Here is a 27,718-nt window from a genome sequence, read left to right on the forward strand (position 1 = left end):
ACTCCCATAGCACAAGATATAAAAGCAAGAATCAACAACTGGGATAGATTCAAACTAAAAAGCTTTCTCTCAGCAAAGGAAACTATCAGAAATGTGAAGAGAGAGCCTACAGAGTGGGAGAATATTTTTGCCAACCATACCTCAGAGCGCTAATTTCCAGAATCTATAAAGAACTCAAAAAACTCTACACGAAGAATACAAATAATCCAATCAACAAATGGGCTAAGGAAATGAACAGACACTTCACAGAAGAAGATGTACAAGTAATCAACAGATATATGAAAAAATGTTCAACATCCCTAGTAATAAGAGAAATGCAAATCAAAACTACCCTAAGATTTCATCTCACCCCAATTAGAATGGCGATTATCAAGAACACAAGCAACAATAGGTGTTGGCGAGGATGTGGGGCAAAAGGAACACTCATACATTGCTGGTGGGGTTGCAAATTAGTGCAGCCACTCTGGAAAGCAGTGTGGAGATTCCTCAGAAAGCTTGGAATGGAAACACCATTTGACCCAGCTATCCCACTCCTTGGCCTATACCCAAAGGACTTAAAATCAGCATACTACAGAGATACAGCCACATCAATGTTCATTGCTGCTCAATTCACCATAGCCAGATTGTGGAACCAACCTAGATGCCCTTCAGTTGATGAACGGATAAAGAAACTGTGGCATATTTATACAATGGAATATTACTCCGCAATGAAGAATGATAAAATTATGGCATTTGTAGGCAAATGGTCGAAATTGGAGAATATCATGCTAAGTGAGATAAGCCAATCTCAAAAAACTAAAGGACAAATGATCTCGCTGATAAGCGGATGAGGACATATAATGGGGGTGGGAGGGGTTAGCATTAGGTTTAGGGTTAGGTTTAGAGTTAGGCTAAGGACAGCGGTAAGAATGAAGGAAAGAAGGACTGTATAAAGGGAAAAGGGTGGGAGGGGTGGGGGGGAAGGAAAAAAAAGAAACATCATTACCCTATGTAAACATAAAAAAATAAATAAAAAAAAAATTCAGCACTGGAAAGACATACAACCCTTTTAACCAATGGCAAATGAACAAAGAGTTAACTAAAGAAGTTACAACCAGTCGACTATTATGTGAAAAAAGATTCAATGTCTTTTGCCAAAGGGACATGCAAGTGAAAATTATGTTGAGATTCCATCTTAACCCAATTCTGCAAGCAATACTCAAGAATACACAAAGTAAACACTGATGAGGATCTGTGTAATAGGAATCTATCAGTACTCTTCATGAGGATGCATATTATTACTTCCACTAGAGGAAGCAGAATGGAGGTTTCTCTTCAAATTAAAAATAAAATTTCCCATGGCCCGGTTATACCACTGCCCACTAGTATTGAAAAAATACAGTCAGCATACAAACAATGGATTCTTATTGAGCCATAGAAATGGTGCCATGTGCAGTGAAATGGATGGAAATGGATGGGATTGTGTTAAATAAGCCAGACTCAGAAGTAAACATGTCATATGTGAAAAAGGTCATCATGAAATGTGTAGGAAGACTATAAGTGAGAAGGGTGAGGAAAAAATTGGAAGGAAGAAAAATGGTAAGGCTATATTTTGAGACTGACATTCATCAAACTAAGTTACACACACATACAAATATGACACAGCAAAACCCTCTATCCTCTACAACAAATGTTGCACTGGTATGAAACTTTGACCCTCTTAATTATTTTCAGTCAATAATTCCTTAGTGCTAGGATACAATATGTATTCCAAGTATCAATGAGAAGGGAAGTAAAGAAATTTTTTATTAAGTATCTAAAATGTGTAGGCATATATTTCTATGTGTTTCTTTACTATATAATCATAAAATGACTTTGGTGATGTTATCTCGCACCCTGCTTCCCAGTCACTACACAATGTGAGGTGAATGATGGAAGACAAATTTTCACTCTGTGCAGAAGGTTCTCCTCTTACACATTTATGAATCTGGCTCCTTCCCTTCCTTTATGTGTCAACTTAAATGTCAGAGCTAGGATAAATTTCAATGATTCCAGAATTCCCCTCATAGATCTATCCACCTCTGAATTATATATAAACTCTTCAAATATAAAAGAATTGAGAATTACATTTCCTTCCACTTCTTACTTATAATGAATGTTGAGTCTTTCAGGGGAATTGAGTCCACACTTCTGCTATCCTTAATTCCACTATTTTTGTTGGGTTTTCATTACATCCTTGGTCTTCACTCTCTTATTCAATCTACATATTTACATTTGCTCTTTATAAAGAATTCTTCCCATTTTCCTCCCATCTCACCTTCAGGTTCAACTAACTACTCATTTAATTTTCACTCTAATTCGTTCCTTCCACAGTAAGGATACCCAAAATTTATTTACTTCCACCAACTTATACAAATCTCCATCCTATACATATGTCTCTCTTGGTGCTGCACTTATTTTCTATTGTGATCTAGTAGGGGCCGCATATTTCTTTTTAGGATCATTGCCATCATTATGAGGCCATGGGAAGCAATAAATTTAAAAAGGAGATGGAAACAAGTATTAAAAGACACCTTACCTTTGAGACAGGTGATGAAAAGGGAGCGTCATACAAACTCTTTTCACTGACATGGCTTACACTAGCAATTGAAACCATATGCTCTCTTTCACTCTCAGATATATTCTTGTCAAGCAAAGCTTGATGTTTTGGGTTCCCAGGGTCGCATTGTACTTTTATGGTAATAAAACAAACTAAAAAAAAAAAAAGAATGGATGAAATTCTCTATTATTTCAAGGTAATAAACAGCACAATTCGGGAGTCTTCTAAGAGATTACCATCATTCCTGGATTGCTGCAATTTTTCACACACTTCTCCTTTTCCTTCACAGACATACTAGGAGAGACAAAAAAAAAATGAAAAGTGTAATGAGCATGCATGAAATAACACTTTCTCCTCAGTAGCACCCAGATCATTTTCTCAAAAAGACCACATCTTAATCTACAATGCAATACTTAGTACATACAAAAAATTAGAAATAATACCTTGCACTGCATCAGATTATAATGGAATGATTTAGAAATCAACAACATAACAAAACAGAAACTACACTAACAATTCCAGATTAAATAATACACTACTAAATGGCCAATGGATAGCAGAATATCAGGGATGAAAGTTTAAAATGATTAAATGTAAATGAGGATGGGGCAATACATATCCAAATCTCTGAAGCTCTCTGAAGGTGGTTCTAAGAATAAAATTCATAGCACTCACCAGATTCATTAAAAGAATAGAAAGTCAACTAATAACCTAACATTACATCTCAAGGCCCTGGAATGAGAAGAAGAAATCAACACTAAAAGTTGAACAAGACTGGAAATCATTACAATCAGGGCCAACATCAATGAAACTGAAACAAAGTTTCAAAACAATTGATAAAAAATTGGTTATTAAAACAAACATGTACTTGATAAAACTTCAACCTAGATGAACCAAGAATGAAGGAAAAAAATCAAATTCCTACAATTTGTGAAGGAAAAGGATATATCACTACAGAATAAAAGGAAATTCAGATGATAATCAGAAATATTTTTGAAAACTTATACTCCAATAAAATAGAAATCATGAAGACACTGATAATTTTCTAGAGAAAGATTACCTACCTATTCTGAGCCTTTCAGTCACAGAATATTTTAATACATCAATATCAAGCAATAAAATTGAACATACTTTCAAAAATCTGCCAACAAAGAAAAACCCTCGACCCAATGGAATCTCACCCAAGCACAACTAGACATTCAAAGAGGAACTAACATCAATCCTCCTCAAACAATTATATGAAAAATAAAAGGAGGGTAATCATCCAAAGTCATTCTGTGAACCTAATATCACCATGATTTGAAAAACAAAGACACATCAAGGAAAGAAAACTTCAGGTCAATAATTCTGAGAACATGAATGCAAAAATTCTGGGAAATTGATACCAAAACTTATTAAAATGATAGCACACACGATCAAGTGGGTTTTTTCACAGGGATGCAAGGTTGGTACAACATATAAACATTGATAGATGTAATTCACCACATCAATACACATAAAGACAAGAATCACATAATTATTAGATGCAGCAAAAGCATTTGAAAAGATAAAGATTCAAAACATAAGAAAACAGAGATAGAAGGAATATATCTGAACATTGTAAAAGCTATTCATACTAAATCTAAGTCCAACATCATTCTTTTTGTTGTTGTTTTTCTCATTAGTTGTACATGACAGTAGAATGCATTTATACATTTTGATAGATCATACATAAATGGAGGGTAAGTTATGATTCTTCTGATTTTACATATTGTAGGATCACTTCGGTCATGCAGTGAGATATGTACATGAGGTAAATAATGCCTGTTTCACTCTATTATGCTTCCTACGCCCATACCCCTTCCTGTCCCTTTCACTCCTCTTTATCTAATATAAAGTAACAATATTCTTTCCTCTCTACCCCGCTATTGTGAACTAACATTTGCATATCAGGGAAAACTTTAGGCCTTTGGCTTTTTGCTTTTAGCTTATTACGTACAGAATGATATAATTCATCTCCATACATTTCCATCAAAGACCAAAATCCTGTTCTTCTTTAAAGTTGAGTAATACTCCATTACACACACACTTGTGTGTTTGTGTGTATGTATGTAGTGTGTGTGTTTGTGTGTGTGTTATATAAAACACATTTTCTCTATACATTCATCTGTTGAAGGGCACCTAGGTTCCTTCCGTAATTTAGCTATTGTGAGTTGAGGTGCTATAAACATTGATGTGGCTGTGTCACTCAAGTATGCTGATTTTAAGCACTTTGGGTATAAGCCCAGGAGTGGGAAAACTGGGTCAAATGCTGGTTCCATTCCAAAGTTTCTGAGGAATCTTCATGGTGCTTTCCATAATGTTGCACCAATTTGCTCTTCCACCAGCAGTACATGAGTTCCCTATATCCTCATCCATATTTACTGTTGCTTATTTCTTGATAATTGTCATTTGAAAGTAAAGCAGGAGGCACCACAATAACAGAATTCAAACTATAGTGCAGACCTATAGTGAAAAGGAAAAAAAAAAAAACAAAAACAAAATGGTATGGGCACCAAACAGGCCCATAGACCAGTGGTACAGAATAGAAGACACAGAGACAAACACACATAAATAAAATTATCCCATACTAGACAAAGGTGCCAAAAACATTCATTGGAGGAAAGATAGCCTCTTTAACAAATGGTGCTGGGAAAAAATTGAAAGCCATGTGTAACAAAATGAAATTAAACCTTTTACCACTCACCCTTCATGAAACTCAACTCAAAGTCGATCAAAATCTTAGACACTAGAACAGAGACCCTGTGACTACTAGAAGAAAAAGTAGGCCCAATCTTCAACATGTTGGCCTAGGATCTGACTTCCTTCACAAGACCCCCAAAGATGTAAGAAGTTAAATCAAGAATCAATAAACAGGACATGTTCAAACTATAAAGATTCTTACCAGCAAAAGAAACAATCAATAATGTGAAGAGAGAGACTACAGATGGAGAGAAAATCTTTACCACATACACCTCAGATGAAGCCTGAATCTCTAGGACATATACACAACACAAAAAAATAAATATCAACACCATTCCAAATGTAGATAAAATGAAAGCATACCTTCTTAAAACCAGAACAAGATAGGGATGCCATTTAACCACTTCTGTTCAACTGAGTCCATGTCACTCTAGCCAGAGTTATTAGGCAAAAGAGAGTAAGTAAAGGGATACATACAGGAAAGAAGAGCTAAAACTAGGTCTGTTGGATGAGGACTTGAAAGACCCAAAAGCAATACACCAGAGAAAATTCTAGAACTCCTGAACAAATTTAGCAGTGTAGAGGCATACAAAATTAACACCCATAAATCAATTTTATAAGAGTAAACTGAAACAATTCATGGACAATAAGGCAGAACACCAGAAGGTTCTCAAAACAATCCTACATAAAAAGATGAAGTTGAAAATAAGACACGCATGTGAAAAGTAAATATCAATAAAGTAGACAAGCAAATGTCAATAAGTAGTGACTCTAAATTTAAAAATAAAACAAAAGGACATGAGGAAATACATCCCTGTCTACCCTTCACACTGAATGTAATGGGCTTGATTCAATTAAAGGCGTTAAGTGAAATAGTGAGTGAAAAAAATCAAGAGCCAACTGTATTTTGTCTGCAGGAAATACACATCACAGGCAAAGAGACTCACAGAATGAAAGGATGGAAAATGGTATTTCCTTTTCATATAAATGCAAGCCAAAAGCAAGGAGAGGTAGATATTCTCATGTTTATCATATAGATTCTCAATTCTCATGTAGACTTCAAGTCACAATTAGCGAGAGATGACAAAGAATATCACTATCTATTGGTAAAAGGAATAGGCCAAAAACAATGTTTAATCACTGTCAAGATTTACACCTTGAACATCAATGCCCCAAATTTCATTAAACAAAAACTACTGAAAGTAAAGTGACAGATAGGCCATGTAACATAAGTATGAGTGACTTCAATATACTGCTCTCAACAATAACTATGACATCCAGATGAAAATTCAACAGTCACTATGGAGTTCAACTGTATGTTTGATCAAAAGGACTGTACAGATGTCTATGCAATACTTCCTCAGAGAACAGTAGAATAATCATTATTTTCAGAGAATCTTCCCTAAAGCAGACTAGAATTAGGTCGTAAAAGCTATTCTTAGCAAATAAACAAAAGCAATTAAAGTAATTCCTTGCATATTATCAGATCACAATAAAGAACATTTCAGGGCCAAGATGGCGGACTAGAGGGCGGCTGCATTTCATGTTGCTCCAGGACGCAAGATTCAAAAGAGGAGATAGTGAGAGACTTGGGACCAACTCAAAGCTGCCGGGTGAGTCTCTCCTGTTGGGGAGGCGTCCCGGATGGGGCGGTAGCCCCGGAACGCAGGGAATTTGTGAAGTGGAGTTGCTCGGCGAGACGCCCCTCCCCCCGCTGGAGCGGTAAACATGGACAACTGGGATCATCGTAGAGGAGGCGACTCAGCACAGCGCTTGGACTCGAGCAACCACTGGGGCTCCAGGCGGCTGCCTGAGGAGGAGCTGCATGGCGAGTTGTTTAGACCCAGAACGACCGCTTCTGAACACCGGGGGGTTGCCCGGAGGAAGAGGAGAAGCCCGGTGGGTCGCTTGGTCTAGGAGTGACTGCATCAGAGCCCCAGGTGGTTGCCAGAGGAGGAGCTGCGTGGCAAGCTGTTTGAATTTAGAACAACTGCCCCAGAACACTGGTGGCCTGCCTGGAGGAGGAGAGCGGTGGGACACTTGGTCTAGGAGTGACTGCATCAGAACCACAGGCGGTTGCCAGAGGAGGAGGCGAGTGGTGAGTTGATTGGACTAAAAGCAACCGCTCCTCAACACCGGTGGCCTGCCTGGAGGAGGAGTGTGGTGAGTCACTTGGTCTCGGAGCCACCGCTCCTGAACACCGGGGGGCTACCCTAAGGAGGAGGAGGAGGAACAGGGTGGGTCACTTGGACTTGGAGTGACTGCCTAGGGCTACGGGTGGTTGGAGGGAGGAGGAGACCCGAAGTGAGTTGTTTGGACTCCTAGTGACTGCGTCGGAAACTGGGCAGCTGTCCGGAGGAGGAGGTGTGTGGCGGGTCTCTGGGTCTCGGAGCTATTGTATGGGGCTCCAGGTGGTGGCTCAGGGGAGGGGCTGCATAGCCAGGCGATTGGTGCAGAGCAGGGACCCAGGAGCTAGGTGGCTTCTTGCTGGAAGAGTCGCACAGAGACACGCCTAGGGGCGGAGCGATGTTTCCAGGGCGGCAGGCAGATTCTCTGGGAGAGGCAGCCTAAGGAGACTCGCCTGCGAAGGGTGAGGCTCCCAGGCCCAGGACATAGGTCCGGGCCCCTGGGATCGTTGCAGAGGAAGACAGCCCAGCCCAGGTGGTAGTTGTAGATTGAGGGGAACCTCTAGGAGGGCAACTGACCAGCGAGACATCCCTACCGAGTGACTCTTCCTGGGCGGAGGAGGTTTTCCCACAAGGACGGTAAAACCAGAGACACAGGCACAAGCAGGCCTTGCCTCAGCCCGCAGTCTAGTTCCCCATTGGATGACCATTGGTCAACAAGTGGAGGCACCTCTGCCCACTAGCAGGGAATATACGCCACCTGAGGGTTACCACACCTAGAGAGGCAGCTTCTTCGTGGAGCTCTGCATTATCAACCTCCTCCAAGACTTCAGGCTACTGAAGGATAAGAGGGGATATACTAGCAATCTTCAGGGACATTATAAGTTGATAGAGGAAATCTGCAATATCTTAATGATCCACTGATTCCTGAACAATATGAGAAAACAAGGGAAGAAAATGCTCCAAACAAATCTAGATATTACATCAATAAAATCCAACGACAACATGGTAGAAGAAATGACAGAAAGGGAGTTCAGAATGTACATAATTAAAATGATTAGGGAAGCAAACGATGAGATGAAAGAGCAAATGCAGGCATTGAACGATCGCACCAATCAACAGTTAACAGAGCAAATTCAGGAAGCAAAAGATCATTTCAATAAAGAGTTAGAGATATTGAAAAAAAAACCAAACAGAAATCCTTGAAATGAAGGAAACAATAAACCAAATTAAGAACTCCATAGAAAGCATAACCAATAGGATAGAACAGCTGGAAGACAGAACTTCAGATATTGAAGACAAAATATTTAACCTCGAAAACAAAGTTGAACAAACAGAGAAGATGGTGAGAAATCATGAACAGAATCTGCAAGAACTATGGGATATCATGAAAAGGCCAAATTTGAGAATTATTGGGATTGAGGAAGGCTTAGAGAAACAAACCAAAGGAATGAACAATCTATTTGAAGAAATAATATCAGAAAATTTCCCAAATCTGAAGAATGAAATGGAAAATCAAGTCCAAGAGGCTTATAGGACTCCAAATACACAAAATTACAACAGACCCGCACCAAGGCACATTATAATGAAAATACCTATCATACAAAATAAAGACAGAATTTTAAAGGCTGTAAGAGAAAAGAACCAAATTACATTCAGGGGGAAGCCAATACGGATATCAGCAGATTTTTCAATCCAGACCCTAAAAACTAGAAGGGTCTGGAACAATATTTTTCAGGCTCTGAAAGAAAATGGATGCCAACCAAGAATCTTATACCCAGCAAAACTTACCTTCAAATTTGACGATGAAATAAGATCATTCCATGATAAACAAAAGCTAAAAGAATTTACAAAAAGAAAGCCAGCATTACAGAACATTCTCAGCAAAATATTTCATGAGGAAGAGATAAAAAACAAAGAAGCAAATCAGCAAAGGGAGGAATTATCCTAAAGGAACTGTCAAATAAAGGAGGAACCAAGTTGTGTCAAAAATTTTAAATATGAACCAATGACTGGGAATACAAATCATATCTCAATAATAACCCTGAATGTTAATGGCCTGAATTCATCAATCAAAAGACATAGACTGGCAGATTGGATTAAAAAGAAAGATCCAACAATATGTTGCCTGCAAGAGACTCACCTCACAGAAAGAGATACCCATAGACTAAAGGTGAAAGGATGGGGAAAAACATACCATGCACATGCACTCAGCAAAAAAGCTGGAGTATCCATCCTCATTTCAGATAATGTGGACTTCAAGCCAATGTTAGTTAGAATGGATAAAGAAGGACATTTCATACTGCTTAAGGGAAGCATAAATCAGCAAGATATAACAATCATAAACATCTATGCCTCAAACAGTGGCTCATCCATGTATGTTAAACAAATCCTTCTCAATTTTAGAAACCAAACAGACCATAACACAATAATACTAGGTGATTTTAACACGCCTCTTTCACCACTGGACAGATCTTCCAAACAAAAATTGAACAAAGAAACCATAGATCTCAATAACACAATGAATAATTTAGACTTAACAAACATTTATAGAATATACCATCCAACCAAGAGCAAATACTCTTTCTTCTCAGCAGCACATGGATCCTTCTCTAAAATAGACCATATATTATGCCACAAAGCTAATGTCAGCAAATACAAGAAGATAGAGACACTACCTTGTATTCTATCAGATCATAATGGATTGAAGTTACAAATTAATGAAAGAGTAAAAAACAGAAACTACTCCAACACCTGGAGATTAGACAATATGCTACTATATGATGAATGGATAACAGAAGATATTAGGAAGGAAATTTAAAAATTCTTAGAGGTAAACGAGAACAAAGAAACATCATATCAAAATCTCTGGGACACTATGAAAGCGGTACTTAGAGGAAGATTTATTTCATGGAGCGCATTTAATAAAAGAAGTAAAACTCAAAAAATAAATGACCTAACACTACAGCTCAAAGCCCTAGAAAAAGAAGAACAGATCAACACCAAAAGTAGTAGAAGACAGGAAATAGTTAAACTCAGAGCTGAAATCAACGAAATTGAAACAAAAGAAACAATACAAAAAATTGACAAAATAAATAGTTGGTTCTTTGAAAAAATAAACAAAATTGATAAACCTTTAGCCACACTAACAAAGAGAAGATGAGAGAAAATCCAAATCACTAAAATTCGGAATGAACAAGGAAATATCACAACAGACACGACTGAAATACAAAACATAATTAGAAGCTATTTTGAAAATCTATACTCCAACAAAATAGAAAATTTCGAAGACATCAACAGGTTTCTAGAGACATATGAATTGCCTAAACTGAACGAGGAGGACATACACAATTTAAATAGACCAATTTCAAGTAATGAAATAGAAGAAGTCATCAAAAGCCTTCCAACAAAGAAAAGTCCAGGACCAGATGGGTTCTCAGCCGAGTTCTACAAAACTTTTAAAGAAGAGCTCATTCCAATACTTCTCAAAGTATTCCAGAAAATAGAAGAGGAGGGAACTCTCCCAAACCCATTCTATGAAGCCAATATTACCCTGATTCCTAAACCAGACAGAGACACATCGAGGAAAGAAAATTTCAGACCAATATCCTTAATGAACATCGATGCAAAAATTCTCAACAAAATTTTAGCAAATCGCATACAAAAACATATTAAAAAGATAGTGCACCATGATCAAGTGGGTTTCATCCCAGGGATGCAAGGTTGGTTCAACATCAGGAAATCAATAAATGTCATTCACCATATCAATAGACTTAAAGTCAAGAATCACATGATTATTTCGATAGATGCAGAAAAAGCATTTGATAAAATACAGCATCCCTTCCTGCTCAAAACACTAGAAAAAATAGGGATAGTGGGAACATTCCTTAACATTGTAAAGGCCATCTACACTAAGCCCATGGCTAATATCATTCTAAATGGTGAAAAACTGAAAGCATTCCCTCTAAAAACTGGAACAAGGCAGGGATGCCCTCTTTCACCACTTCTATTCAATATCGTCCTTGAAACTCTAGCCAGAGCAATTACACAGACCAAAGAAATTAAAGGGATACAAATAGGAAAAGAAGAACTCAAACTATCCCTATTTGCTGATGATATGTTGGTATACTTGGAGGAACCAGGAAATTCCACCACAAAACTTTTAGATGTCATAAGTGAATTCAGTAAAGTAACAGGATATAAGATCAATGCACATAAATCTAAGGCATTTTTATACATAAGCAATGAATCTTCAGAAAGAGAAATTAGGAAAACTACCCCATTCACAATAGCTTCGAAAAAAATAAAGTATTTGGGAATCAATCTCACAAAAGAGGTGAAAGACCTCTACAATTAGAACTACAGAACACTAAAGAAAGAAATTCAAGAAAACCTTAGAAGATGGAAAGATCTCCCATGTTCTTGGATAGGAAGAATTAATATTGTCAAAATGGCCATACTACCAAAAGTGCTATACAGATTCAATGCAATTCCTATTAAAATCCCAATGATGTACCTTACAGAAATAGAGCAAGCAATTATGAAATTCATCTGGAAGAATAAAAAACCCAGAATAGCTAAAGCAATCCTTGGCAGAAAGAGTGAAGCAGGGGGTATCGCAATACCAGATCTTCAACTCTACTACAAAGCAATAGTAACAAAAACGGCATGGTATTGGTACCAAAATAGAAAGGTGGATCAATGGTACAGAATAGAGGACACGGACACAAACCCAAATAAATACAATTTTCTCATACTAGACAAAGGGGCCAAAAATATTCAATGGAGAAAAGATAGCCTCTTCAACAAATGGTGCTGGGAGAAAATTGGAAATCAATATGCAACAGAATGAAACTAAACCCATATCTCTCACCATGCACGAAACTAAACTCAAAATGGATTAAGGATCTCGGAATCAGACCAGAGACCTTGCATCTTATAGAAGAAAAAGTAGGTCCAGAGCTTCAACATGTCGGCTTAGGACCAGACTTCCTCAACAGGACTCCCATAGCACAAGAAATAAAAGCAAGAATCAATAACTGGGATAGATTCAAACTAAAAAGCTTTCTCTCAGCAAAGGAAACTATCAGCAATGCGAAGAAAGAGCCTACAGAGTGGGAGAAAATCTTTGCCAATCATACTTCAGATAGAGCACTAATCTCCAGAATCTATAAAGAACTCAAAAAACCCTACACCAAGAATGCAAATAATCCAATCGACAAATGGGCTAAGGAAATGAACAGACACTTCACAGAAGAAGATACACAAGCAATCAACAAACATATGGAAAAATGTTCCATATCTCTAGTAATAAGAGAAATGCAAATCAAAACCACCCTAAGATTCCATCTCACCCCAATTAGAATGGCGATTATCAAGAATACAAGCAACAATAGGTGTTGGCGAGGATGTGGGGAGAAAGGTACACTCATACATTGCTGGTGGGGCTGCAAATTAGTGCAGCCACTCTGGAAAGCAGTAGTGGAGATTCCTTAGAAAACTTGGAATGGAACCACCATTTGACCCAGCTATCCCACTCCTTGGCCTATACCCAAAGGACATAAAATCAGCATATTACAGAGATACAGCCACATCAATGTTCATAGCTGCTCAGTTCACAATAGCCAGATTGTGGAACCAACCTAGATGTCCTTCAGTTGATGAATGGATAAAGAAACTGTGGTATATATATACAATGGAATATTACTCAGCCATAAAGAATGATAAAATTATGGCATTTGCAGGCAAATGGATGAAACTGGAGAATATCATGCTAAGTGAGATAAGCCAATCTCAAATAACCAAAGGAAGAATGACATCGCTAATAAGTGGATGATGACACAATGGGGGGTGGGAAGGGTTAGTGTTGGGGTTGGAGTCGGGTTTAGGGAGGGGGGCAGGAATGGAGGAAGGAAGGACTGTATAGATGGAGGGGAAGGGTGAGAGGGGAGGGGGGAAAGGGAAAAATGGCAGAATGAATCAAACAACATTACCCTATGTAAATTTATGATTACACAAATGGTATGCCTTTACGCCATGTACAGACAGAGAAACAACATGTATCCCATTTGTTTACAATAAAAAAAAAAGAACATTTCAAACTCACACCAAGAACAGAACAGAAACACTACAATCCCTTAGACAGTGAGAAATGCACTTTTGCATGAAAATGTGTCAGCAAAGAAATTCGGGGAAGCATTAAAAGTCCCTTCAAATCAATTGAAAAGAGAAACAAATCCCAGAATCTATGGGATACAACGTAAGCAGCACTAAGAAGGAAATTTATAAATATGGTTACCTTACTTATTAATCAGAGGAAACTCAAATAAATCACCTGTAGATGAATTTCAAGGACTCAGGGAAACAAGAACAATCCAATGCCAAACCCAGCAGAAAGGAAGGATAAATAGTAGTGCCAAATTTATGAACTAGAAAAACAATGACTAACACCAATGATAAATGAAACAAGGAACTGGGTCTTTGAAAAGATAAACAAGATTAAGAATCCTTGAACCAAACTAAATAAGGAAACAAGAGAAAAGATACAATTGAATAAAGTTACAGACAAATAAAAAAGTGGATCTTATAATAGACACCATTCTGAAATCCAGCAGATCACCAGGGACTATTTTGAAAAGATAAATGCCAATAAATGGGAAATCCAGAGGCCTATTCAGATAAATCACATCATAAAAACTAGCAAATGGAAGGAAAACTGAAAATTTTCTAGACAGATATGATCTACAAAAACTGAATCAGGAGGAAAGAGGAAATTTAAAGAGAGCAAAAGCATACCATTGAACTGAAAGAGGAATGAAAAGTTTCCTACAAACAACAGCCCAGGAACACAGACATTCATGGCTGCATTTTGCCAGACATTCAAAAGAGAACTAATACTGATGCTCCTCAAAAAATTAGATGGCGATTAGAAAACAGGGAGAAAACTGACAAAAATGGCATTATGTGAAGGCAATATCCCCCATAATGGAAAACTCTCAAAGAAAAAACAAGGAAAGAAACTTATTTAATAATATTCTTAAGAAGATATTTTCCCACTGGTGGAAGCCCAGGTCTCACCAGTACCGGGCATTGCGCCAGTCCTGGCCAAGCACCAGCCTCAGGCTGAGCTCCCTGGAGTCCCCGGAGACAACTGCAGAGGCGATTTCATGTATCACAAATGCAAGTCACAGATACAAACACTCATCTGATATAAAGCACACCGAGGAACAAGACCTGAGACTCCAGGTAGTGCTGCATAGACAGTGCCAGGAACAGCCCCAGGAGAGAGGAAGATCTGTGACTTCGAGAGGAAAACCGTAAGGCTGAACCTTGAAAAGATGCAGCCAGCACGGAGAAGGCTCTCCTTCCCCTATGGCCCTCCAGAGACTTCCAGGACCTGGTGCCTGGACAGGAAGGTCTTTGCAGAGGTGCCGAGTGGGGGATTTGCAGTGGGGAGGTCATACTGGGCTTTCTAGTGGGCACCTTGTGGTCACAGGGTCATGATGGCCAAGGCGGGAGGGCCAGAGTCTCAAGGTGACTTGATGAGAAGCAGAGGTACCAGAAGCTGCTGCTGCTGGCTGTGAGGATGAAGGATGGAGCTGTGGGCCAGGCATGCAGATGGCCTCCAGTGTGAGGAGCGGTGAGGGACTCCTTCCTCCCTCAGCCTCCAAGGAGTGCGTGGGCATACCTGTGTGTGGCACTGTCTGAAGGCCAAGCCTGTGGCAAGGCCAAGCCTGTGGCAAGGCCACAGCAGTGGGGCAAGCCAACCCCAAGGCACACTCAGCCTTTGCTCTTCCAAGTGGACACCATGTGGACACCCAACCCACGCACTGCCCTGGCCTCCCCTGTTGCCTCTGCTGTTGCAGGCCTCTGTGCCCTTTGAACCTGGGCTGGATGGTCTGCTTCCAGCTGTGCCCACTCAGTCTCCACAACCCAGATGTGTCCACACTGTTGCTTCTCTCTCCCAGGCCAAAGAGCTCAACCTAGACAGTGTCCCATGACGTCCATTACGTATGTGTCCATGTCGCCATTTTTACACGTGTCCATGCTGGTGTCTGTTGTCTGAATTACTCCCTAGAGCCTTGCATATGGAAGATGAAGCTGGGTTTTTTGGTGCTGGGGATCAAACCCAGGGCCCAGCATATGCTGGCAAACACTACACCTTAAACTCCCCAAACCTTTTTATTTTATTTTGAGACAGGTCCTCACCAAGTTGCCCAGGCTAGCCTGGGACTTGCCATCCTCATGCCTAGGCCTCCTGAGTTGTTGGGATCACAGACATAGCCACCACTGGTGGCTCATAGCTTTTAAACAAATCAAATAACTAGTGAAGTGTAAGCATCAATCTACCTACTATAAAATTATCCAGGAAGGTCAGGGCGAGGGATACTAGGTCAATGTCAGTTAAAAATCCCTGAAAGAGGTTAGGGTTCAGAGGACACACTCAGGAATTTCTTCCAGAAGAGCCTCCCTCCCAGCACCTGTTCTCCATCCCTGGCCCAATGGTCATCTGTGACCCTGCCTCTCTGGGTCCTTGTGTTGGGCCTTTCCCTAGGGTCTCCTTCTGCATCTGCTTTGCAACTTTGCAGGGAGGTGGAGATGGTCATCTGTTCTGGGCACAACCTGAACACGGGCAGACAGAGAGGAAGAGCACCCTGCTCTCCAGCCGGTTGGGTGGTCGGCACCTCATCTGCTGCTCCCAGCCGTCCTGTGAGGGAAGCATCTGTTGCCCCTATGCCCTCGAGGACACAGACCCAGAGAAGTCAGGCTACTTGCCCAGGTTCACACAGTGAAAGGCAGTCGCAAGATTCGGGCCAATCTTGTTCCAGTATCTGGGCTCTTGAGAATGCATACACTGCTCAGGTTCCCAGTCTAACTGGCAACGAAATGCATCTAGTGTGTAAAAATGCAGGAGAAGGAGAACCATGAAGGCTGCAGAATGATCATCAAAATTCAAGCACAGTGCTAACAGAAGCGTAGGTATTTTGAAATTAAAGACACAACAGCATGAATTCATAGCCAAATTCACAGATAAAACTCATCATGAAAAAAACAAAAAAGAAGGTATTTTCAAATATGCTCATGCAATACTTGACAGCAATTTCAACATCGCATTTAAATGGATCATACACCATCATAAAAATTGGTTTAATTCCAAAACTGCAAGGACAAGTCAACACATGCAAACTAATAGATGTACTACATCACATAGAGAATCACAAACAAAAACTTCATAATCATCGCAATCGATGTATAAAAAGCATGTGACAAAATACAAAGTTCCTTCATGAGAAAAGTCTTAAGAAGCCAGAAACAGCAAGAACTTGCTATAGTATTACAAAGACTTTGTATGCCAAAACCAAAGCCAGGGGCACACTTATGGTGAAAAATCTACAGCATTTCCTCTAAAATCAGAAACAAAACATGTGTATGCTCATCTCTCCTATACAAAATAGCACCTGAAATGTTAGTCAGAGCAATTAGACAAGGGAAGGATACACAAGGTAGGAAGTCAAATTATCCCTATTTACTGATTATTTGACACTCTTTGAAGGAAGATCCTACAGGCTTCCTACTTTGAAGGAAGTTTAAGATGTGATAAACAAATTTGGCAAAGTAACAGAAAACAAAATAAACAAGTATCAATAATATTTCTATACAACACAAGCAATCCCAGTGAGGGTTGGGTTTGGGCTCAGTGGTAGAGCAATAGCCTGGTGTGTGTGAGGCACCAGGTTCAATTCTCAGTACCATATAAAAATAAATGAGAAAAACAAAGGTATTCAATACATTTACAACTAAACAATTTAAAAGAATACAATCCCAATGAGAATGAAATCAGCATAAATGCCACTCACAATAGAAGTACCAAAAAAAAACCAAAAAACAAAAAACAAAAAAACACAGGAAGAAAGCAAACCAAGTGGGTGATACAAATATTCAAGAAAAATTGCAGAATGAAGAAAAAAAATTGAAGGAAATAGAGAGTCCTCATATATTAATGAAAAGGCAACCTTAAAATGGGGAAGATAGCCAAGTAGAGAAAGTGGTTCACAGATTTTATGCAATCCCTATCAAACCTCTAACAATATCATTCATGCAACTGGAAAAATTATTCTGAAATCCATATGGATGAAAAACAGACCAAAAATACACAAAGGAAACCTGAGACATAAGACCAAAGCAGAGGCCATCACAATACTCAATTTCAAAACATAAGACACAGCAATCATCAGGAAAACAGCAGGATAACAGAACTAAATCAGAAACACAAAACAGAATTCATGGAAGATACAGAGAAGAACCCACCTGGCAGTCATCTGATATTTAGACACAAGTGCCAAAAACATCTGTATGGGAAAAGTCAACTTCTTTTTTTGACAAGTGCTGGCAGCAAAGGAAGTGATAAAGAGCATGAATAGAGAATCCACAACATAGGAGGAAATATTTGTCCACTACTCCTCTGAGAGGGCATTAAAAACAAGAATGTATATAGAACTCAAAACACTTAACATCAAATAAAATTAATCCAATTAATAAGAACTTGACAGACATACCTCAAGAGAAGAAACACACATGGTCAAATATACATGAAGAAACTGTTCAAAGTATCTAGTAGTCAAGGAATGCAAGTGAAAACTGCAGAGCTTTCTTCTTTTCACAGAAAGAATGGAAATCATCAAGAATATTCATAATAAATATAGGTGAGGATGTGGAGGGAAAGGTACACTCACACATTGTTGGTGGAACCACATATTAGTGCAAACATTCTGGCAAGGCATATGGAAATTCCTCAAAAACTAGAAATGGAACCACCATATGATCTAGCAATTCTTATCCCGGGTACATATCCACAAGTTGTAAACTCAGCAGACCAACAGGGATACAGTTACATCAATGTCTATAGCAACACAAATCAGAGTGGTCAAGACATGTTGAAAGGAACATAAACTGGGTATACAAACAGAAAGAAATGTAAGTCTGTCTTAAGAAATGAAATAATGCCATTTGCCAATTAATGCATAGAACTGGAGAATATCTTACTAAATAAAATAAGTCATATGACAAAACTGAGATTTCAAATGTTTTCTCACATAGGCGGAAGCTAAAGCAAACAAAGAGGAACAAAGTAGGGATGGATATGATTAAGTTCCACAGGAGATTAATAAAATGGAAAGAGCTTCATCGGGAGGGAGGAGGGTTAAGGAAGGGGAGGGAATTTGAAGGAATTTGACATTATTATTCTTCATGTATGGAAATATATAATGGGGATATCCACCTTTTATGTATATCTATGAATTAAAAATAAATAAATGAGTGGAAGATAGATCAGTACAGCAGAAGAAGGTGAGGGAAAGGAATGGGAGGAACCAGGGTCTGAAATGGTATAAAAAACATACATTTATGATTATATCAGTATGAACCTCACTATTATGTACATGTTTAATGCAATGTAGGAGCAAAAGCAAAGGTCTCGGTAAAGTGGATGTCATATGTAGAAGAATGGAAGTAGATCTCTATTTCTCGACACTAAGAAGACAACACAAAAGCGATAACAAACCTAGATATAAGAACAGAAACATACAACTATTTGCAGGAAATTTGGGAAAACATCTCAGCATATAGACATGGAAGATGGCTTTAGGAAGAAAAATATTACTGCTGAGGAAATAACAGCAAAAAGAGATAAACAGGAGTGCATCAAAATAAAGCCTTCTGAAGAGCAAAGGACACAACTAAAAGAGTGATGAGACAGTGTATATTATGGGAGACAATGCATGCCAGTTAAGTTTTGACACAGGATTAGCATACTAAATATATAAACAACTAAAGGAATTCAGCACTGGAAGGACAAACAACCCTTTTAACCAATGGCAAATGAACAGACAGTTAACTAAAGGAAAGGTATAATCAGTCAAGTCTTACATGAAAAGAGTCAATATCTTTTGCCATAAGGGACATGCAAATGAAAATTATGTTCAGATTCCCTCTTACCTAATTCAGCAAGCAATACTCAAGAATACACAAATAAACACTGATGAGGATCTCCATAATAGGAATCTGTCAGTATTCTTCGTGAAGATGCATATTATTACTTCCACTTCAGGAAGCAGAATGGAGGTTAATCTTCAAATTAAAAATAAAATTTCCCATGGCCCTGTTATACCACTGCCCACTGGTATTGAAAAAATACAGTCAGCATACAAACAATGGATTCTTATTGAGTCGCAGAAATAGTGCCATGTGCAGGGAATTGGAAGGAACTGGATGGGATTGTGTTAAACAATAAGCAAGACGCAGAAGTAAACATGTCATATGTGAAAATGGTCATCAAGAAATGTGTAGGAAGACCATAAGTGGGAAGGGTGAAGAAAAAATCAGAGAAAGACAAAATGATTAGGCTATATTTTGAGATTGACATTCATCAAACTAAGTTACACATGTATAGGAGTATGACACAGAGAAACCCTCTATCCTCTATAACAAATGTGCACTGGTACGTTTTTGACCCTCTTAATTATTTTCAGTCAACAATTACTTAATGCTAGGATACAATATGTATTTCAAGTATCAATGAGAATGGAAGCATAGAAATTTTTATTAACTATCTAAATATAAAGGCATATATTTCTATGTGTTTTATACTGTATAATCATAAAATGATGTTGGTGATGTTATCTCGCACCCTGCTTCCCAGTCACTACACAATGTGAGGTGAATGATGGAAGACAAATTTTCACTCTGTGCAGAAGGTCCTCCCTCTTATACATTTATGAATCTGCCTCCTTCCCTTCTTTACGGGTCAACTTAAATGTCAGAGCTGGAATAATTTTCAATGATTCCAGAATTCCCCTCACAGACCTATCTACCTCTGAACTATGTATATAGAATCTTTAAACAAAAATTGGTGAGAAGTATATTTTCTTCCACTTGTTACTTATAATGAATTTTGAGTCATTCAGAGGAATTGAGACCACACTTCTGCTATCCTTAACTCCACTATTTTTGTTGGGTTTTCATTACATTCTTTGTCTTCACTCTCTTATTCAATCTACATATTTACATTTGCTCTTTATAAAGAATACTTCCTATTTTCCTCCCATCTCACCTTCAGGTTCAACTAACTACTCATTTAATTTTCACTCTAATTCGTTCCTTCCACAGTAAGGATACCCAAAATTTATTTACTCCCATCAACTTATACAAATCTCCATCCTCTACATATGTCTCTCTTGGTGCTGCATTTATTTTCTATTGTGATCTAGTAGGGGCCTCATATTTCTGTTTAGGATCACTACCATCATTATGAGGATACGGGAGACAATAAATTTTAAAAAGGGATGGAAAACAGGTATTAAAAGACATCTTACCTTTGGGAGAGGTGATGACAGGGGAGCATCACACAAGCTCTTTTCCTTGACATGGCTTTTACTACCAGTTGAAACCATATGTTCTCTTTCACTCTCAGATATATTCTTGTGAAGCAAATCTTGATGTTTTGGGTTCCCAGGGTCGCATTTTACTTTTTCGGTAATAAACAAAGTAAAAAAAGTAGATGAAACTCTCTATTATTTCAAGGTAATAAACAGCACAAATGGGGAGAGTCTTCAAAGAGATTACCATCATTCCTGGATTGCTGCAACTTTTCACACACTTCTTTTCCTTCCAAGACAAACTAGGAAAGACAGAAAAAACATAAAAACATTAATGAGCAACCATGAAATACACTTTCTTGTCAGCAGCTCCCAGATCATTTTTGCAAAAAGACCACATCTTAGTCTACAATGCAATACTTAGTACATACAAAAAATTACAGATGATAACTTGCACTGCATCAGATTATAATGGAATGATTTAGAAATCAACAACATAATAAAACATAGAAATTACACTAACAACTCTAGATTAAATAATGCACTACTAAATGGCCAATGGCTAGCAGAAAATCAGGGATGAAAGTTTAAAATGTTTAAATGTAAATGAGGATGGGGCAAAACATATCCAAATTTCTGAGACACTCTGAAGGTGGTTATATGTGGAATTTCATAGCAAACAATTCATTCCTTCCTACCTCCATACCCCTTACTCTTCCTTCACTCCCATTTACCTAATATAAAGTAATAATATTCTTTCCTCTCCACCCCCCTACTGTGAATTAACATCCGCATATCAGGGAAAAATTTAAGCCTTTGGCTTTTTGCTTTTAGCTTATTTCACACAAAATGATATTCTCCAGCTCCATTCATTTACCAGCAAATCCCAAAATTCTATTCTTATTAAAGCTGAGTAATACTCCATGGTACATGCATGAGTGTGTCTGTGTGTTTGTGTGTATGTATGTAGTGTATGTGTGTGTGTGTGTGTGTTTGTTATTAAAACACAATTTCTCTATCCATTCATCTGTAGAGGGGCACCTAGTTTCGTTCCATAACTTAGCTATTGTGAGTTGAGTTACTATAAACATTGATGTGACTGTGTCACTCTAGTATGCTGATTTTAAGCACAATGAGAATAAGCCCAGGAGTGGGATAACTGGGTCAAGTGCTGGTTCCATTTCAGGGTTTCTGAGGAATCTTCAGAGTACTTTCCATAATGCTACACCAATTTGCTTTTCCACCAGCAGGACAATAATTCTCCATATCCTTCTCCACATGTATTGTTGCCTGTATTCTTGATAACTGCCATTTAAAGTGAAGCACGTGTGGCACAACAGTACCGGAATTCACACTATACTATACCTATAGTGAAGGAAAAAAAAAAAAAAAAAGAATGGTATGTGCACCAAATAGGCCCATAGACCCATGATACAGAATAGAAGACACAGAGACAAACACACATAAATAAAATTATCCCATACTAGACAAAGGTGCCAAAAACATTCATTAGAGGAAAGATAGCCTCTTTAACAAATGGTACTAGGAAAAAATTGAAAGCCATGTGTAAAAAAATGAAATTAAACCTTTATCTCTCACCCTTCATGAAACTCAACTCAAAGTCGATCAAAGTCTTAGACACTAGAACAGAGACCCTGCGACTACTAGAAGAAAAAGTAGGCCCAATCTTCAACATGTTGGCCTAGGATCTGACTTCCTTCACAAGATTCCTAAAGGTATAAGAAGTTAAATCAAGAATCAATAAACAGGACATGTTCAAACTATAGAGCTTCTCCTCAGCAAAAGAAACAATCAATAATGAGAAGAGAGAGCCTACAAATGGAAAGAAAATCTTTACCACATGCACGTAAGATAAAGTCTGAATGTCTAGGACATATAAACAACTCAAAAACTTAATATCAACAAACCAATGCCAAACCCAGTAGAATGCAGAAAAAATGAAAGCATGCTTTCTAAAAACTGGAAAAAGATAGGGATGCCCTTTAACCACTTCTGTTCACCTGAGTCCATGTCACCCTAGCCAGAGCTATTAGGTAAAGTAGAGCAAGAAAAGGGATACATACACGAAAGAAGAGCTAAAACTAGGTCTGTTAGATGAGGAAATGATTGGATACATGAACGATCCAAAAGCAATGCACCAGAGAAAATTCTAAGACTCCTGAACAAATTTAGCAGTGTAGAGGCATACAAAATTAACACCCATAAATCAATTTTATAAGAGTAAACTGAAACAATTCATGGACAATAAGGCAGAACACCAGAAGGTTCTCAAAACAATCCTACATAAAAAGATGAAGATGAAAATAAGACACGCATGTGAAAAGTAAATATCAATAAAGTAGATGAGCAAACGTCAATAAGTAGTGACTCTAAATTTAAAAATAAAGTAAAAGGACATGAGGAAATACATCCCTGTCTACTCTTCACACTGAATGTAATGGGCTTGATTCTTCAATTAAAGGCATTAAGTGAAATAGTGAGTGAAAAAAATCAAGAGCCAACTGTATCTTGTCTGCAGGAAATACACATCACAGAGACTCACAGAATGAAAGGATGGAAAATGGTATTTCCTTTTCATATAAATGGAAGTCAAAAGCAAGGAGATGTAGGTATTCTCACGTTTATTAAAGTAGACTTTAAGCCACAATTAGCCAGAGATGACAAAGAATATCAGTAACTATTGGTAAAAGGAATAGGCCAAAAACAATCTTTAATCACTGTAAACATTTACACCTTGAATATCAGTGCCCCACATTTAATGAAACAAAAACTACTGAAAGTAAAGGGACAGACAGGCCATGTAACATAAGTATGAGTGACTTCAGTATAGCACTCTCAACAATGCCTTAGGTCATCCAGACAAAAAAGTCAACAGTCACTACAGAATTCAAATGTACGTTTGATCAAAAGGACTGTACAGATAGATGTCTATGCAATACTTCCTCAGAGAACAGTAGAATAATCATTATTTTCAGAGAATCTCCCCTAAAGCAGACTAAAATTAGGTCATAAAAGCTATTCTTAGCAAATACACAAAAACAATTAAAGTAATTCCTTGCATAATATCAGATCACAATAAAGATCATTTCAAATCCACACCAAGAACAGGACAGAAAAAGTACAATCCCTTAGACAGTGAGAAATGCACTTTTGCATGAAAATGTGTCAGCTAAGAAATTCGGGGAAGCATTAAATATCCCTTCAAATCAATTGAAAAGTGAAACAAATCCCAGAATCTATGGGATACAATGAAAGCAGCACTACGAAGGAAATTTATAAATATGGTTACCTTACTTATAAAGTAGAAGAAACTCAAATAAATCACCTGTAGATGAATTTCAAGGACTCAGGGAAACAAGAACAAACCAATGCCAAACCCAGTAGAATGAAAGAAAGGATAAATAGTAGTGCCAAAATTATGAACTAGAAAAACAATGACTAACACCAATGATAAATGAAACAAGGAACTGGGTCTTTGAAAAGATAAACAAGATTAAGAATTCATGAACCAAACTAAACAAGGAAAAGAGAGAAAAGATACAAATTAATAAAGTTACACACAAGAAAAAGGTGGATCTTATAACAGACACCATTCTGAAATCCAGCAGACCATCAGGGACTATTTTGAAAAGTTAAATGCCAATAAATGGGAAATTAAGAGGACTACTGGGATACATTACATCATAAAAACTAGCAAATGGAAAGAAAATTGAAAATTTTCTAAAGACATATGATCTACAAAAGTTGAATCAGGAGGAAAGAGGAAATTTAAAGAGAGCAAAAGCATGCCATTGTACTGAAAGAGGAATGAAAAGGTTCCTACAAACAACAGCCCAGGATCACACACATTCATGCCTACATTTTGCCAAAGCCTCAAAAGAAAACTAATACTGATGCTCCTCAAAAAATACATGGCGATTACGAAACAGGGAGAAACTGACAAAAATGCCATTATATGAAGGCAATGTCACCCTCATAGCAAAACTTCCAAAAAAAAAAAAAAAAAGGAAAGAAACATGTAATAATATTCTTATGATATTTTCAAATGTGCTCATGCAACACCTGAAAATAATTTCAATATCACATTTAAATGATCATACACCATCATAAAATTGGTTTAATTCCAAAAATTCAAAGAAAATTCAACACATGCAAACTAATAGATGTAGTACATCACACAGAGGAATCACAAAAAGAACCTCATGATCATTGCAACTGATGTATAAAAAGCATTTGACAAAATTCAATGTTACTTCATGGGAAAAGTCTTAAGAAGCTAGAAACAGCAGGAACGTGTTATAGTATTACAAAGGCTATGTATGCCAAACCCAAACCCAGGGGCACACTTAATGTTAAAAAATCTACAGCATTTCCTCTAAAATCAGAAACAAGTAAAAATGTGCATACTCATCTCTCCTATACAAAATAGCACCTGAAATGTTAGTCAGAGCAATTAGACAAGGGAAGGATATACAAGGTAAGAAGTCAAATTATCCCTATTTACTGATTTTTCTGAAACTCTTTGAAGGAAGATCCTATAGGCTCTACAAGAAAAATTTTAAGATGTGATAAACAAATTTGGCAAAGTAGCAGAAAACAAAATCAACACGTATCGATAATATTTCTATGCAACAAAAGCAATCCCACTGGGTTTGTGCTCAGTTGTAGAGCATTAGCCTGGCATGTATGAGGCACCAGATTCAATTCTCAGTACCATATAAACATAAATAAGAAAAATAAAGGTATTCAATATATTTACACTAAATACTTTAAAAGAACACAATTCTACTGAAAATGAAATCAGGATAACTGACACTTATAATAGATGCAAAAAAAAATTACACAAGACGAAAGAAATCCAAGCAGGTGACAAAAATATTTAAGAAAAATTGCAGAATGATGAAAAAAATTGAGGAAGGTAGAGAGGCTTCATATATTAATGAAAAGGCTACCTTAATATGGGGAAGATAGCCAAGTAGAGAAAGTGGTTCACAGATTTCATGCAATCCCTATCAAACCTCCAACGATATCATTCATGCAACTGGAAAAATTATTCTGAAATCCATATGGATTGAAAAACAGACCAAAAATACACAAAGGAAACCTGAGACATAGAGCAAAGCAGAGGCCATCACAATACTCAATTTCAAAACATAGGACATAGCAATCATCAGGAAAAGAGCAAGATACCAGTACTAAATCAGAAACACAAAACAGAATTCATGGAAGATACAGAGAAGAACCCACCTGGCAGTCATCTGATATTTGGACACAAGTGCCAAAAACATATGTATGGGAAAGTCAACTTCTTTTTTTGATAAGTGCTGGCAGCAAAGGAAGTGATAAAGAGCATGAATAGAGAATCCACAACATAGGAGGAAATATTTGTCCACTACTCCTCTGAGAGGGCATTAATAACAAGAATGTATATAGAACTCAAAACACTTAACATCAAATACAATTAATCCAATTAATAAGAACTTGACAGACATACCGCAAGAGAAGAAACACACATAGTCAAATATACATGAAGAAACTGTTCAAAGTATCTAGTAGTCAAGGAATGCAATTGAAAACTGCAGAGCTTTCTTCTTTTCACAGAAAGAATGGAAATCATCAAGAATATTCATAATAAATATTAGTGAGGATATGGGGGGAAAGGTACACTCACATATTTTTGGTGAGACCACAAATTAGTGCAACCACTCTGGGAATTCATATGGAAATTCCTCAAAAACTAGGAATGGAACCACCATGTTATCTAGCAATTCCTATCCCAGGTACATATCCTCAAGTTGTAAACTCAGCAGACCAACATGGATACAATTACATCAATGTCTATAGCAACACAAATCAGAGTAGTCAAGACATATTGAAAGGATCATAAATTAGGTATACAAACAGAAAGAAGTGTAACTCTGTGTTAAGAAATGAAATAATGCCATTTGCCAATGAAGGGTTGGACTGGAGAATATCATGGTAAAAAATAAGGTATAAGAGAAAACTGAGATTTCAAATGTTTTCTCACATAGGCAATGGCTAAAGCAAACAAAGAGGAATGAATTAGGGATGGATATGATTAAGGTCAATGAGAGATTAATAAAATGGAAACAGCTTCATGGGGAGGGAGGAAGATTAAGGAAGGGGAGGGAATTTGAAAGAATTTGACAATATTATTCTTCATGTATGGAAATATATAATGGGGATATCCTCCTTTCTTATATATCTATGATTTAAAAATAAATGAGTGGAAGATAGGTCAGTATAGTAGAAGAAGGTGAGGGGTGAGAGGTTAGGGAAAGGAACAGGGGGAACCAGCATCTGAAATGGTATAAAAAACATACATTAATGATTATATCAGTATGAACCTCACTATTATGTACAGGATTAATGCAATGTAGGAGTAAAAGCAATGATCTAGCGAAAGTGGAGGTCATATGTAGAAGAATGGAAGTAGATCTCTATTTCTCCACATGAAGAAGACAATACAAAAGCATTAACAAACCTAGATATAAGAACAGAAACCTACAACTATTTGCAAGATTTGGGAAAACATCTCAGCATATAGACATGGAAGATGGCTTTAGGAAGAAAAATATTACTGCTGAGGAAATAACAGCACAAAGAGATAAACAGGAGTGCATCAAAATAAAGCCTTCTGAAGAGCAAAGGAAACAACTAAAAGAGTGATGAGACAGTGTATACCACGGGAGACAATGCATGCCAGTTAAGTTTTGACACAGGATTAGCATACTAAATATATAAACAACTAAAGGAATTCAGCACTGGAAGGACAAACAACCCTTTTAACCAATGGCAAATGAACAGACAGTTAACTAAAGGAAAGGTATAATTGGTCAATTCTTACATGAAAAAAGATTCAATATCTTTTGCCATAA

General features: G+C 37.5%; 1 protein-coding gene across 1 annotated transcript in view; it reads right to left on the minus strand.

The window, feature by feature from the left end:
* Window positions 1-2,557: 2,557 nt before the first annotated feature.
* Window positions 2,558-27,718, minus strand: part of LOC124975842 (uncharacterized) — a gene marked incomplete at its 3' end in the record, with an annotated part of 36,296 nt that continues 11,135 nt past the window's right edge. The window contains exons 5-8 of the mRNA XM_047538349.1: window positions 21,046-21,100; window positions 20,796-20,947; window positions 2,815-2,872; window positions 2,558-2,730 (exon numbers count right to left, since the gene is read on the minus strand). Of these exons, the coding sequence (XP_047394305.1) occupies window positions 2,558-2,730; window positions 2,815-2,872; window positions 20,796-20,947; window positions 21,046-21,100 (438 nt within the window). The remainder of the gene's footprint in view (window positions 2,731-2,814; window positions 2,873-20,795; window positions 20,948-21,045; window positions 21,101-27,718) is intronic.

The sequence above is a fragment of the Sciurus carolinensis genome, unplaced genomic scaffold (assembly GCF_902686445.1).
Source record: "Sciurus carolinensis unplaced genomic scaffold, mSciCar1.2, whole genome shotgun sequence".
Taxonomy (NCBI): Eukaryota; Metazoa; Chordata; class Mammalia; order Rodentia; family Sciuridae; genus Sciurus; species Sciurus carolinensis.